This window comes from Carcharodon carcharias, chromosome 8 (assembly GCF_017639515.1).
Source record: "Carcharodon carcharias isolate sCarCar2 chromosome 8, sCarCar2.pri, whole genome shotgun sequence".
Taxonomy (NCBI): domain Eukaryota; kingdom Metazoa; phylum Chordata; class Chondrichthyes; order Lamniformes; family Lamnidae; genus Carcharodon; species Carcharodon carcharias.
This window is the reverse complement of record NC_054474.1, coordinates 174,341,768-174,356,477: the sequence shown is the minus strand read 5'-3', so window position 1 is coordinate 174,356,477 and position 14,710 is coordinate 174,341,768. Positions and strand designations below refer to the sequence as shown.

Here is a 14,710-nt window from a genome sequence, read left to right as displayed (position 1 = left end):
TGAAGACTCTAGTTGCTGTTTTCCTGTCTAAAAATATTCTGTTTGATTCACTAGTAACTGGAAACTGAATACGTTCTGAGGAAGTTAAATCTCATGAACAAATATCGTTTATGATGTTGTAATTGAGAACTTGCAGTTTATCCAGATCTGTCTCAGGGATTGTGGTACCTTTAATTCTGCATTTCAAATCAACAAATTCATAAATGTTAAAAGAGCAAGAATGTTGGAATTTTCTCTGAACTTGCTGTGTATACAAGTCCCCTAGTGTGCATCCATGGAAACCTCTACAGGATTTCACCCTTTCCCTATTGATTGTATTGGGTCTGAGTCTAAATCCTGACAATTTACACTGATTATCTAGTCTCCATGCAGTTCACACTTGCTGAAGTGTGCAAGATATGATGTGCATTTAGTTTATTGAGCCCATAGATCAGGTGCTTTTTCCAGATGCTAAGATTCCAGTTTCGCAGGTAATGCACAAGGCGCGAGAGCCCCAAGCTGTAAATCAATGGAGTACAGAAGGTTGGTATCATCCGACACACATTGGTTACCTCTAAGTGTGTAATGCACAGTCTTTGGTTCACACTTTGTTCTGCTCCCTTTTCTGATGCAAAATGAATCCAGTCTCTGAGCGCCTATGTTCTAAGTACTAAATATTTCAAATGTTAGCATATTGATAGGTTATAACTCTCCTAATATGGTGATCACAGTGTTAAGTTATACCCGCATAAAATTAGAGCAATGTATATCCTAGTTTGTAAGGCAGGTGTTGAGTATACCATCTGGTTAGTGTATCACTGAGCTCCCTGACAGTTTAAATATACTGGAAAATAACATAGAACTTTAAACATTACTTTGAGAAAAAGAACCTCAGTTCGAGCAATATTTTTTAATGCTGAGGTTCTGATTGCCATTCTAGGGGATACATTTGTTGTATATAATGGCAGTTTAAAGAAAAAGCCATTAGTTTACAGACCAGCTCACTTAGTTGCTTTTGCTGGTTGAGGTAATTGGGTGTTAAGTAGCAGACATTGCTGTTAACAGCTGAGCAGCACATGGAATATTCAGAGAATCGGGGCAGTTAGCTGATTTTGTACAGTTCAAAATGCCTGCTTTTTTCTTTTTTTTTAAAATGCAACTTAGTATTATTCCTATACAGTATGTTAGAAATATATTTTAGATTGAGGGTATGTTGTAAAAAAAAAGGCTTATTGTATTGAGATGTTCCCAAATCCTAGACAGATTTGAAGTCAAATCTACGTATTCGTGCCACAGCATTTGTTCTAGAAATTGTCCTCGAGGTGCCACAGGATTCTAAGGGTCTGAATTAAACTTGGCTTTTGCAAGTCAAATTTATGATGCAAATCAGCATTCTCACCATCTGCAGTATTTAAATCCCCCCACTTATCTTATCAATTTCTGCAAATCTGCAATGGTGTAAGTCAAAGTCTGTACCAACAACAGCAAATTACATTTATTGAGCACCTTTAATATAAACATCCAGGGTGCTTCACAGGAACATTATAAAACAAAATGTGACACTGTTGCACATAAGATGGTGATTACTGATTTGTCCTAACTGGTCCAGGGGAAAAAAGAGAGTAAACATTAGCTGCCATGTATTTTAATCCTTCACTAGCTCAGCCCTTTGCTGGCTTGAAGAAATATGCCCTAAAGAGCTCTAACCCAATCCTTGGTTTCAGTGGGCTTCTAATTTTGCTTTGTAATTGAGCTTTGATGCGACAACCTGAAAAAAATCGAATATCTGTGAAATAGTCGTTTGGCAGTACAGAACTTGGGTATTGCTGAAAAAAAGAGATACGTCTAAGCTTTTCATCTTGCACTCACCAGGATACTCTCAAGAATATCAATATAGGGGGGGAAAACAAAAATTTACACTATGTGAAGAGAGCGCTGATTGGTTGGCAAGTGATGTTGCCATGGAGAATGCACTATGATGGTGACTGACAGTTAACTGCCAAGCATTGTTTGAAATTTAAACAAGACAGCTTGACCCTGATTGGTCAAGGCATTGCCCTGAGGAATGAGTCAGTGAATGGCTGTCACTTATTTTGTTTAGCTGAAACAGGCATCATGTATATACATGTTCTTTCTGTCTGCAAAGAACAGGGCCCTGTGTCTTAATATATGTAGCTTCCAGGACTTGCAAATGTGCCACATTTATTTTGTTTAGCTGAAACAGGCACAGTGACAGCCATTCGCTGACTCATTTCTCATGGCAATGCCTTGACCAATCAGGGTCAAACTGCCTGGTTTAAATTTCAGACAATGCTTGGCAGTTAACTGTCAGTCAGCATTGTGGTGCATTCTCCATGGCAACATCACCTGCCAACTAATCATCACTTTCACTTACAGTATAAATTGTTGTTTTCCCCCTCATGTTGGTATTCTTGTGTGTCCTGATGAGTGTAAGAGGCAAAGCTTAGACATGCCTCTTTTTTTCAGCAATACCTGTGAAATACCTTGGATAAAATTGAAGGGAAGTTTCCTATTTCTTCCCCCACTCCCAAAGGAATCCAAAATGAAAAGAAAGCAGCACGAGTTCAATCTTTACACAATGGAAATTTATTACAGTTGGAAGCTTTTGAGTAAGGATAATGGGATTGTGTTAAAATAAATTAGAGCTAATTTATTTTATTACATATTAGTTTAGAGAACAGAAACAGGCCATTTGGCCCAGTGCATGTATGCCAGTGTTTATGCTGCACAACAATCCTCCCACCTTACTTCATTTCACCAAATCCTTCTAATCCTTTCTCCCTTATTTACATATCCAACTTGCTCTTGTAAAATATCAAAAATCATTCTCAGATAACAAGCGCGTGTATATATATATATATGTGTGTGTGTATATATATAATATATATATATATATATATATATATATATAAACCTATCCACTGCATACTACCCAGTCTGGTCATTGGTAGATTGCCTCCCAGCATTAACATTTGCCCGTTCTTTTTCATCAACTAGCCACGTTCTTCTTTGCCCTCCTTTTAATTTATTACTATCAATTTTTTCCAGGCAGCAAAAACTTTTCACACACAAGTAATATGTCCACTTCGTTTTTTTTAAACCACAATCGGCCTCAAATCCTTCCTCTTATGTTGGTTCAAGAATCCTCTCGTTAATTAATCTCATGTCCAAATAGTTATCAACGTGTGCTTGTATCATAATTTAAGCCATTATTACTACAGTATTCGCATCTATACATTTAAGCATTTTACTGCCTATCTCCAGCTTGATTTTACTGTTCCACAGACAAACGCTCAATTTATGAAATATTAGCATTTGTTTCATTTTTTGTCTAAGTTAATCATTTGATTTTCTTACTGTATTTCCATAATCTATAGAGCGCAGCAGACCATTAAAAGGGTAGGCAGAGTGCTGAGATAAAAAAATCAAATTTTTCCCTGCAACAGATAAACATTTATCTCCCATGTTGTACTATGAGCACTGAGGTCACCTTTGCCTTCAGTATTCCAATCTGTCACCTCCAATATCTGTTACACCAATTGGATGTTAATCAGGATAATTCAAAAAAGGATAAACAGGATAATTCAAAAGCTTTCCTATGAGGAAAGATTAAATAGACTGAGCCTTTATTGCCTGGAGTTTAGAAGAATGAGAGGTGACCTCATTCAAATACAAAATTCTTACAGGGCTCAACAAAGGAGATGCAGGAAGGATGATTCCCCTGGAGGGGGTCTAAAACAAGGGGTGGGGCCACAGTCTCAGAATAAGGGGCAGGCCATTTAGGACTGAGATGAGGAGGAATTTCATCACTCAAGAGGGTGGTGAATCTTTAGAATTCTCTGCCCCAGAGGACTGTGGAGGTTCAGTCGTTGAGTATTTCAAGACTGATCATTAGATTTCAACACACTAAAACATAAAGGGATAAAGGAATAGTGCAGGAAAATGGTGTTGAAGTAGATGATCAGCCATGATCTCATTGAATAGAGGAGCAGGTTTGAAGGGCTAAATGGCCTACTCCTGCTCCAATTTCATGTGTTCTTATGTTAACAATTAAAAGAAAATCATGGAAGTCTTCAGTGGGTTACCTCTTTCGAAAAGCCAGCATAGGCATGAGGTGCCAGATAGGATTTTACAGCACAAAAGGAGGCTAAGTTCATATCAATGATGGCAATTCAATAAGGTTTTGCTTTCTTATTTCAAATGAAACTTTATTTAGAATGGTACCTTTGAACCTAATGTCCTCCAGTTACTGACTCCCTAATTATTTACAAGATGTGAGCTTCGCTGGCTGGACCAGCATTTATTGCCCATCCCTAGTTGCCCTTGAGAAGGTGGTGGTGAGCTGCCTTCTTGAACCGCTGCAGTCCATGTGGTGTAGGTACACCCACAGTGTTCCAGGATTTTGTGACAATGAAGAAACGGCGATAAATTTCCAAGTCAGGATGGTGAATGAATTGGAGGGGAAATTCCAGGTGGTGGTGTCCCCATGTATCTGCTGCCCTTGTCCTTCTAGATAGTAGTGATCATGGGTTTGGAAGGTGCTGTCAAAGGAGCCTTGGTGAATTTCTGCAATGCATCTTATTACACAAACAGCAATTAAAATCCTGTGATCTTAGAAGATTTGAATCTGCAGCTATTATAATTTGTGCAAGTAAAACAAAGTTGATAGCATTTCCTGTGCAGTTGTAAGACAGAGCTGACCCAGTAACTTGGCATTACTTAAACTCTATTTTGCAGTCATTCCCAATTTTGTCAATAGTGCATGAGGCTGTTGAAAAGTAGCCTGGATAACAAAGAAAATCTGCTCTCTAGCTTCAAGTAGTCTTTTTTTTTAAGAGGTGCTTCTCATTCACCTTAGCTCAGATTCGAACATAGGAACTTTAGATGTATTATAGTTAGATCTCACAATAGATCGCAGCAGTTCCCTATTATCATTGGATAGAAGGTTGTCATAAATTTTACAAAACAGTAGTTGAATAAGAAGCAACAGCTTTCACAATAGGCTCATTTGTCTAAATCACTACCACCTTTTTCTTAAGATCTTCTAGTGTTGCCATGCTTTCTTCTGAAGCAACAAGTGCTTGAACTGGCCAGTGAATTATGAAAATGGAAATTTTAAGAGGAAATAAGCTTCCAGTAATATTGCTCATTTAGCTAAAGAAGGGAAAGCACTTCTGTAAATTCCCTCATAACAGATGGTGAACTGAAGATTAATTTCATGGAATTGAAGACAACTTATTGACCTGGTTAGGAAATTGCTTGAGTGGAATGAGGTAGAGAAGCGATAGTGGACAGGTATGTTAATTGGAAGGATGCAAGTAGTGGTGTCTAATAAAGACCTGTACTGTGGCCTCAACTATTTCCTTATTGATCAGTGATTTGAATGATGGAATAAAAAGCCACATTCAAATTTGCTAATGACATAAAAATAGGCAACTTTGTAAGCGATGTAGAAGGAAGAATAAAGTTATGCAGACATGTTGATAGAGTTTTGCCCATTCATTTGATCTGCCAAATCAATTTTAATGGATGTAAATGTGAGGTCATCCACTTTGAACCTAAAAAACACTAGAACAGGGAACTTTTTGAATGGTGAAAAGCTAGAACAGGTGAAGTTCCAGGTACATACATATATTAAAGTATCTTGAGCAGTCACAAAAATAGTCAAAAAGGCTAATGAAATGCTGGCCTTTATACCTAGAGGATTAGACTGCAAGGGGGTAGAAGTCATGCACCAGTTAAGAATTATGAACACAAGTTATACAAATTCCTGGTTAAAACACACTTGGAATACTGAGAGCAGCTCTGGGGACTACACCTTAGGAAGGATATATTGGTCCTTGACGGAGTGCAGCATAGATTTACCAGAATGATAACCTGGGCTCTAAAGGTTTGTTTTATGAGGAGAAATTACACAAACCAGGGTGTATTCCCTGGAATTTAGGAAATTAAGGAATGATTTGATCAAAGTTTTCAAGATATCAAGGAAAAATTAGGGCAGATAGATTGGTTAGGGAGTTGAGGTGTTAGGGGAACTGGCTCTAATTTTTAGACTTCCTGGAGTGAAGTTAGGGAATGCTGTACACAAGAGGGTGATAGACACTTGGAACTCTTCTGCAAACAGCAAATTGATGCTGCATCAACTATTAATTTTAAATCTGAGATTGATAGATCTTTGTTAATCCTAGGTATTAATGGATATGGGAAAAGCATATGGAGTTAGGTCACAGATCAGCCAAGATCTCTCAAAATGGCAGAACAGGTTCAAGGGGCTAAATGGCCTACTCCTGTTCCTATCTAATAAGGGATAGGTTCCCATTGTTTTTCCTCCTCTTTTCACTTATTTGCATTGAATGGTTATTGAAGTGGTAGGGCACCAGCTGAAACACACTAAGTCTGTTGAAGGTAAGAAAACATATCAAAAGAACTTTTTGGCTTCCTGTTTAAGAACTTGATTATTCAGTTCCAGGAAGTAATTACCCTGAAAAGCCACACACGTCATCTTGGTAAATATGTTCATATAGCTTAGCTATTTGATATAAAATGAGAAAGCTTAAGAGTTATTGTCTTTTACAGCACAGAAGGAGGATAGGCAATAAAACTTGAAACCATACCCTAATATGTGTTGCAACCTTCATGAAAGAAAACCAGGGGGGATATACAGATGAGACTACTGGTTAGATTTAACCTTTTAAATAAACGTTTTGTTGTGCATGTTTCCTGGTCTTCAGTAATATGCACTGTTCACTGGGGCTAAAATGATTAAATTATGAAGACAGGTTGCAGAGATCAGGCTTCTGTTCCCTTGAATATAAAAGATTAAAGGCTGATCAAGTTGAGGTGTTTAAGATAATTAAACTATTTGATAGTTTTTCTCTTTCTACATCATTTCCTCTGGTGGGAAAATCCAGAACGGCGGTTGGGGGTTTTGGGAGGGGGGGTGGAGTGGAGAACCTTGAAAGGGGTGAATCAGAAAGCACTTCTTCAAGCAAAGGGTAATACATATCTTGAACTCTGTTCCCTAGAAACACATTGAAACAGGTAATTTGAAAATTTTAAAACTAAGATTGATAGATTATTGTTAGGCACTGGTAATAAGGATCATGGAACCAAGGTGAGCAGAATTAAGTTATAGATAAGCTATGATCTAATTGAATGGTGGAACAGTCATGAGGTGCTGAATGGCCTACTTTTCTTGTTAACCATATTTTGATATCAGCCTACACATACATGAGCAAAATAACCTCAGGGTGGTTTATATCTGTAACTTAATTTGCAGAACTGGTTTTCTTTACGTGCAGTAAATAACATTTTACAGCTGTGCTCCATTATATGAATGAAGAACATGAAAGAAAGATGTGGCTGAATGGATAATTTAACCTTAAAAGTTGCATATGCAGTGAATGAATGCAGCTTCAGTCACTGAACAATATTTAATGCCATGATAAAAGCTTTCCAATAAACTGTACTGGCAACAAAGCTAAATTACATTAAATGCTGTTTATTTTTGAGTTACAATTTATTTCTTGCTTTTTCAGAAATATCCTTAATGGCCTGTTTGTTTACATTTTGGAACAGATATTCAACACCAAATCAAATTTGACATTGTAACTTCTAGAAATAATGCATTGTGATAGTAAAGTTTAATTTTGCAGTTTAGATAAAATGTAACGTGTAGAGGAGTTATTTTCATAACTCTTGGAAGTGAAAGAAAACCCTGACTAATGGAATCAAAAATTATAAATAACTTGTTTAGATTAAATATTTAAACAGCATGACTATATCTTGAAAATTAAATTAACGTAGATTTGTTTACTTTTTTTCTACAGGCAGAGGAGAAAGCAGATGCATTAAATAAAGAGCTACTCATGACCAAGCAAAAGTTAGTCGATGCAGAAGACGAAAAGAAGAGATTGGAAAATGAAGCCACTCAAGTAATTGAACTATATAATTCTACATGTCTTATTCTTCACTTGGTCAAATGTTTTATGGTTTAAACTGCTGGTGAGACATGCAATGATGGCTTCATGGGTAAATGCATCAACACATGTAGGACAAAACTTCTAAGGCTTTACAGCCTTGAGTAACTGATTGTATCCAAGGTAGTTGTTAGCAAGGGATTGTTAAATTGGTTTCAGCATTTCTGGAATAGAGTTGGAAAGTAGTGCACAGTGCTTCCTCTTGATCAGTACCAAGCATCCCACGTTGGGTGGTATGCAAACATGTTTTGTTCTCGGCAATTGCAATCTTTTCAATTGAATAAGTCAATTAGCACGTACTGACCAGATTAATATGAAGAATACTTTGAAACCTTATCAGAGAGCCATCCCTCCGTGGAACCATAGCCGACCTAAAATGATTTGCAACTATCAGGAAAAAAAATCAAAGGGGAAGACACAGATAAGACTACTGGTTTAAGGCAACCTTTTGAATATTTGTTTTGTGTAGCATCTTCCCTGATGTTCAGTAATGTGCACATTGGGAAGCTCATGTCATTAGGTAACTTTGCACAAATTTTTAGTCTGTTTGATCTTGTTTCTTGAATGAAACATTTTATAAACGTTGATTAGATTTATCAATTTTGATATATTTGAAAACATTACACCTATTAGTTTTAAATTTTTCAACCCATTTTGATAGTTTTCTGTAGAACTTGCAATCAAAATCCATAACACAACAGCCTAGTGCTCCTTGGGTAGTTGCAGCTTTTGATTCAATCAGTTGGCTACATTTTTAAAAGTTGTTAAAAGTTTCAGTAACTCATACCATTTTAAAGATGTTCAACTTTACACAGTAACAGCAAGTTGCATAATGTCGATTTTCTCTTGCCCATTAGTATTGTTAACCGAGTATTCTACAAGAGCAGCATCAGTTGTCTTGGTTTTCAATTCTATCCATGGTTCTACCTTTCATAGCTGAAGGAGATGTGCCGGAGAGAACTAGACAAAGCAGAATCAGAAATCAAGAAAAACAGCTCAATCATCGGTGATTACAAGCAGGTCTGTAAAACTCAAGGATTTACTGCAGTTATTCTTTGATTGAATATTGAAAAGGTTACTTTTGTCTGTGGAAATAGATGATTGTTGCTTGTTGAGAGGTGTTGATTAGAAACCAATGAACATATGAAGATGCAGAGCACAGTCTGAAAGAAACCATGCAACGTCCATGAAAATGTCCTTTTTGAAATATAAGGTCTGTGTGGATACTGGAAATTTGAAATACAAACAAAATGCTGGAACTGTGCAGCAGGTCTTTTGGAATCAGGAATAAAAGAGAGGTTACTATTTCAGGTGGAGAATCAATTTAGAAGTTTTTTTCCACAATTTCTCTCAAATGCTGCTGCTTTTTCATTCACTGCTCTTCATCTGGGATGTCGGACATGGCGTGTTGTGCACTACCTTATAACCTCCTGTGATTTATTGGAAAACCAGTTCTGCATTTGTGCTGTATTTGGCCCCTCCATCAATGAGATGGTGTGCCATTTTAAATGGATCTGACAATGTAGTGGTGTAAAATTAGACTTTCAATCCAGGGGTCATGCGTTTAAATCCTACCACTGTCCCATTCAATCACTCTGGTACTTTGTGTACAAGCATCATAAAAGCGACCATGAAAGCTGCTGGATAATTGTAAAAATCCAATGATTCCCCACTGGCCTTGCTGCCCTTACCTGTACTGGTCTACACCTGACTGCAGTTCCACTTGATATCCTCTGAAGTGGCCTAGCAAGGCACTCTTTGTGCAAACAGGTGCTTTCAGGCAGACAACGCACCACCACCTCAGGACAGGTAAGGATAGACAATAAATGCGAGCTTGCCACTGTCACTCACATCCTGAGAAGACTTTCCTTAAAATTATCATGAAAACTGCTCAACTAAAGCAGATGGATTAGTGGCAAGTGGCTTTTCTATGCAACTCTCAGATGCTTCTGGTAAGAAACTCCTTGAGGTATCAGCCCCATATTTTTATAGACTTTGCTTAATTTATGTATGTATTTTTTAAAATTTACACTATACTTGCATGAAAGGCTCCTAATGTTAGTACATTGGAACATACTGTTGCAATTTAGGATCTAATCTGTTACTCTCAGGCATTCTTTGATCCAAATCTGTACAGATTCAAACTATTGATATTAATTTGCTTTTCATTGGATTCAATCTCTGTTGTAATTTGCCTGTAAAATAGGATGTTTTGTTCCTCTGGGAGTGCGGAATTGTTTTATTTTGTTTTGCTTTCTACTTTAAGCTTTTTATGGATCAAGCCAAATATTGATGTGGTTTAAAACTAAGGGATATGAGCTGATGCATGAAGCTGTAAAATACATCTTCCATATATTTTAGCCTTTTTCAGCCTCAAAACCATTGAATTGATGAACTAAATCATCTATATATTAAAAACCACTTCCGACCTCCAAATCTTCACACTGATTGATTTTTGGTTGCACTCCTTCTACCAGAATTTATCATTGGAAATTGCTAAATTAAATTTTCTTTCAATTTTCCTCGGTTAACTTTTACAATGTAGTTGCAGGTTCTGGTCACTAAAAGGTGCTGAGCAACATGTTTTCTATGGGTCTCAGTTCAGTCATCTTGAATATTAAGATTTAAATTTAAATTTATCAACTGACCATGAATGCCTAGTATTTATATAAAGTGGTCTTTCAAGATAATTTCCTTTTATTAACTAGCATCTGGTGCAGATTGTTAGACAATGGATTTTAATCTTGAGTGTAATACACCGTACACAATGATGGGAAAGTTATAGTTTGTCTCCCTGAGCCTTTAATATCCTTTTTTATAGATCTGCTCTCAATTGAGTGAGAGGTTGGAAAGGCAACAGTCGGGAAACAAAGCTGAGTTGGAACAAATTCGGGTGAGTCTCTGCCCAGTGTAGCCAAGTGTAAATTAATTCCTGGTAAATAAATAGATAAATATTCTTAGATTGATTTTGTTTCAATGATGGGGAAACAAAAAGATCCAAATTTGCAATTTTTTTTAGATTTAAGAGAAATAGTTTGTGGCACAATGCATTGGAGATCAATAGTATGAAGTGGTATTACATAGATCTGCAACTGTAGTTATTTATAGTGAGCTGATTTAAGCTGTGCCATCAGGGAGAGGTGCTCGATGAAAGCCAAATGCTTTCCGCTATGAGACAGGAGGATTTGACAATGGCTGTAATTTTAAAGGCCTCTTTGTGCCTGGATCTGCAGCAACATTGGCCGGTGCCCATGGGTATGAGTAATGAGGAACTTTGAAATGAGAAAGAGAAGAAAAATATAAGTTGGGCCCAAGATTTAAAATAAAATTCATGAATGTAGTGTTGTCAGTAAAACTAATTTAAATTAGTATGGCTACGTATTTAAATTCTTACAAACGATGGAAGGTGGGGTGGGGGGGGGGGGTGGCGAAGGCTGCACCACACGTATAAACACATCCCCGGCCACCCGCCCTGCCACCAGCCTTGCCCATTGGTCGACGTGCCTGTAAATCAAACTGTCGCCATAGCATTTTGTCCCTTGTCAAAAAACACTTTCTGGCAGGCCGGCACTTTCTGGTGGAGCGACATCATTGGATTTCTGTGCCTGTGCTACCCCATACCCTCAGACTGTGACCCTTGGTTCTGGACTCTCCCACCATCAGGAACATCCTTCCTGCATCTACCCTGTCTAGTCCTGTTAGAATTTTATAGGTTTCTATGAGATCCCCCCTCATTCTTCTGGACCCCAGCGAATATAATCCTAATCAACTCAATCTCTCCTCATATGTCAGTCCTGTCATCCCAGGAATCAGTCGGGTAAACTTTCGCTGCACTCCTTCTATAGCAAGAACATCCTTCCTCAGATAAGGAGACCAAAACTGCACACAGTATTCCAGGTGTGGTCTCACCAAGGCCCTGTATAATTGCAGCAAGACATCCCTGTTCCTGTACTCGAATCCTCTGGCTATGAAGGCCAACATACCATTTGCCTTCTTTACCGCCTGCTGCACCTGCATGTTTACCTTCAGCAACTGGCGTACGAGGACACCCAGGTCTCGTTGCACATTCCCCTCTCTCAATTTATAGCCATTCAGATAATCTGCCTTCATGTTTTTGCTACCAAAATGGATCACCTCACATTTATCCACATTATACTGCATCTGCCGTGCATTAGGGAGTGTTCTATTATTCAGATAGCTTTTATTCTCATACATTGCTGTGTTCATTTTAGTGGCTAATGGGGCATTAGTAACTCATTAAATATTATGTGGTTATAACTTACTAAGTAGAACATTATATTAAAGTGACAGCAAGATGGGACATAAAACTATTGTCTTAGGGTATGGTGAAAGAAAACTCCCTCAAAGGCTCAATCAGAATTTTATTTTATCTTAACAGAAATTACTTTATTACAGAAGTAGTAACTACTGTCTGTCTCAATTCAGCAAAAGGTTGAAGGCTGCGATCGCTGCAGAGAACTCTTTAACAAGGAGGGGACACTTAAAATTGTCAGCTCTTCTAAGGATACCTCAGATGAATATCAAGATAAAGAAAAAGAGTTATTGAAGAACCAACTGAGGGAGATGGAGCTGGAACTGGCTCAGACCAAACTGCAACTGGTGGAGGCAGAGTGCAAAATACAGGTGTGTACAGGGAGAAAGATGAAGCAAAATGAGCATCAGCTGGAGTGGAGGAATAATGAATACAGATGGAGGGGGTAAAATCTAAATGACGATTCCAAGTTATTATATATATTAATAACCTAGACCTCGATGTACAGGGCACAATTCAAAATTTGCAGACGATGCAATTATTATGAACCATGAGGAGGATAGTGTAAAGCTACAAAAGGACATAGAAAGGTTGGTGCAATCGGCAGAGAAGTGGCAGATGAAAATTAATACAAAAGTTTGTAGTGTTTAATTTTGGTAGGAAGAAAGCGGAGAGACAAAAAAGGGATGCAGGAGCATAGGGATCTGTGTATCAATGCATAGATCATTGAAGGTAGCAGGATGGGGTGAGAGTGCAGTTAATAAAGCATATGACATCCTGGGCTTTATAGACAAGGGCGTAGAGGAAGGAAGATATGTTAAGCCCATAAAGTACACTGGTATGGGCTCAACTGGAGTATTGAACCCAGTTCTGGGCACCACAGTTTAGAAAGGATATGAAGGAAGGATATTAGAGAGATTGCAGAGAAGGTTCACGAGAATGGCTCCAGAGGTGAGGAAGTTCAGTTACGTGGATACAATGGATAGGTCAGGAGTTTTCTTGTTGGAGAAGTGAAGGTTGAGAGAGGTGATTTGATTAGAGATATTCGAAGTCATGAGGGGTCTGGACAGAGTAGATAGAGAGAAACTGCCCCTTGGTGGAAGGATCGAGAACCAGAGGCACAGCTTTAAGATAATTGGCAAAAGAAGTAATGGCAAAGGTAGGAGAAACTTTTTCATGCAGCGAGTGGCTAAGATCTGGAATGCATGCATGAGAGTGATGTGGAAGCAGGTTTATTGACACGTTCAACAGGGAGTTGGTTTCTCATATGAAAAGGAAGAGTGTGCAAGGAGTGGGGAAGGTGAATTGCTCCTTCGGATGATGCACAGACACGATGGGCCGAATGGTAACCTTCTATATTGTAACCATTCTGATTCTATATTTTATACACATTGCCATTGTTTGAGCTTAACGTGATGAGGTGTGTAATGAGGAATGTAAACATTTGTTTAGCAAACACACTGCCACATTGTGATAGGAGACGGGTTTAATTTCTCTCTTCCTAATAAGTTCTCAGCCTTACGCCATCTGTGCAGGTGAACCTGGTGACAAGGAGGGAAATTATGACTGGCTGTGAAGTGCATTTCCTAATGGCCACCAGTTAAAATGGTGGCAGAGGCTTGAGAACTGGAAACCTCGGCATCAAGTACAGGATGTGTTTATGGGGATCAGAAGGAAAAAGAGAGAAGTTGACATTAGGGGACAACATTTAATAAGAAATCAGTTCTGTGAAATTCATATCACAGCTACCAAGAAAAATGCCTAAGTATACAATTTAGAATATTACCTGCATTGCTAACTATCAGCTTGACTCAGTGGTAGAATTGCTGAGATGGGCTCAAGCCTCATTACAGTTTTGAGCACATACACTTAGATTAAGGCTGAAGGAGGGCGGCATTACTGAAAATGTCATCTTTTGGATCAAATATCTAACCATGGCCCTCGTTTGGCTGATCAGGTAGATGAAAAACTTCTGGAGTGTGTTTTCAAGGACCAAGGACCGACCACTGGTGACCTGGCCGTCATTCATCCTTCAGTCAGCACCAGTAGAATAGCATCATCTTATAGCTGTTTGTGGGACTTTGTTGAGTGTAAATTGGCTGTCATGTGTGCTCACAGAAAAAATAGTGGCTATAGTTCAGGGTTACCAAAAATAACCAAACAATGTATAGGAAAAAAAAATTGTGCCATAATTAACTGCTATCTACCCTGAAGAAATACCTACATTTATCTGAGTGAATTCTGAAGTTAGTTTGCTCTGTGAACTGTTTTCAAACATTTAGACAAAGAAGTTTACACCTCGACATGAATTCAACCAGATGGAGACTGTCATGCAGCCACGATGGAGGAAAGTGAATATTCTGGCCATAAGGGTGTCAGTCATCTGATGTAGCTTCCTACCCATCTCTGTCTCGTGGTGGCAGTCAGGTGTGAGAGGAGCTTGGTTAGAGAAAGGGGA

At 38.3% G+C, this 14,710-nt stretch overlaps 1 protein-coding gene across 6 annotated transcripts in view; it reads left to right on the top strand.

The window, feature by feature from the left end:
* Positions 1–14,710, top strand: part of LOC121280726 (rab GTPase-activating protein 1) — a 193,730-nt gene that overhangs the window by 175,547 nt on the left and 3,473 nt on the right. For all 6 annotated transcript variants that reach the window (XM_041192852.1, XM_041192855.1, XM_041192850.1 and 3 more), the window contains 4 exons: positions 7,830–7,934; positions 8,916–8,999; positions 10,801–10,872; positions 12,426–12,623. In XM_041192852.1, the coding sequence (XP_041048786.1) occupies positions 7,830–7,934; positions 8,916–8,999; positions 10,801–10,872; positions 12,426–12,623 (459 nt within the window). The remainder of the gene's footprint in view (positions 1–7,829; positions 7,935–8,915; positions 9,000–10,800; positions 10,873–12,425; positions 12,624–14,710) is intronic.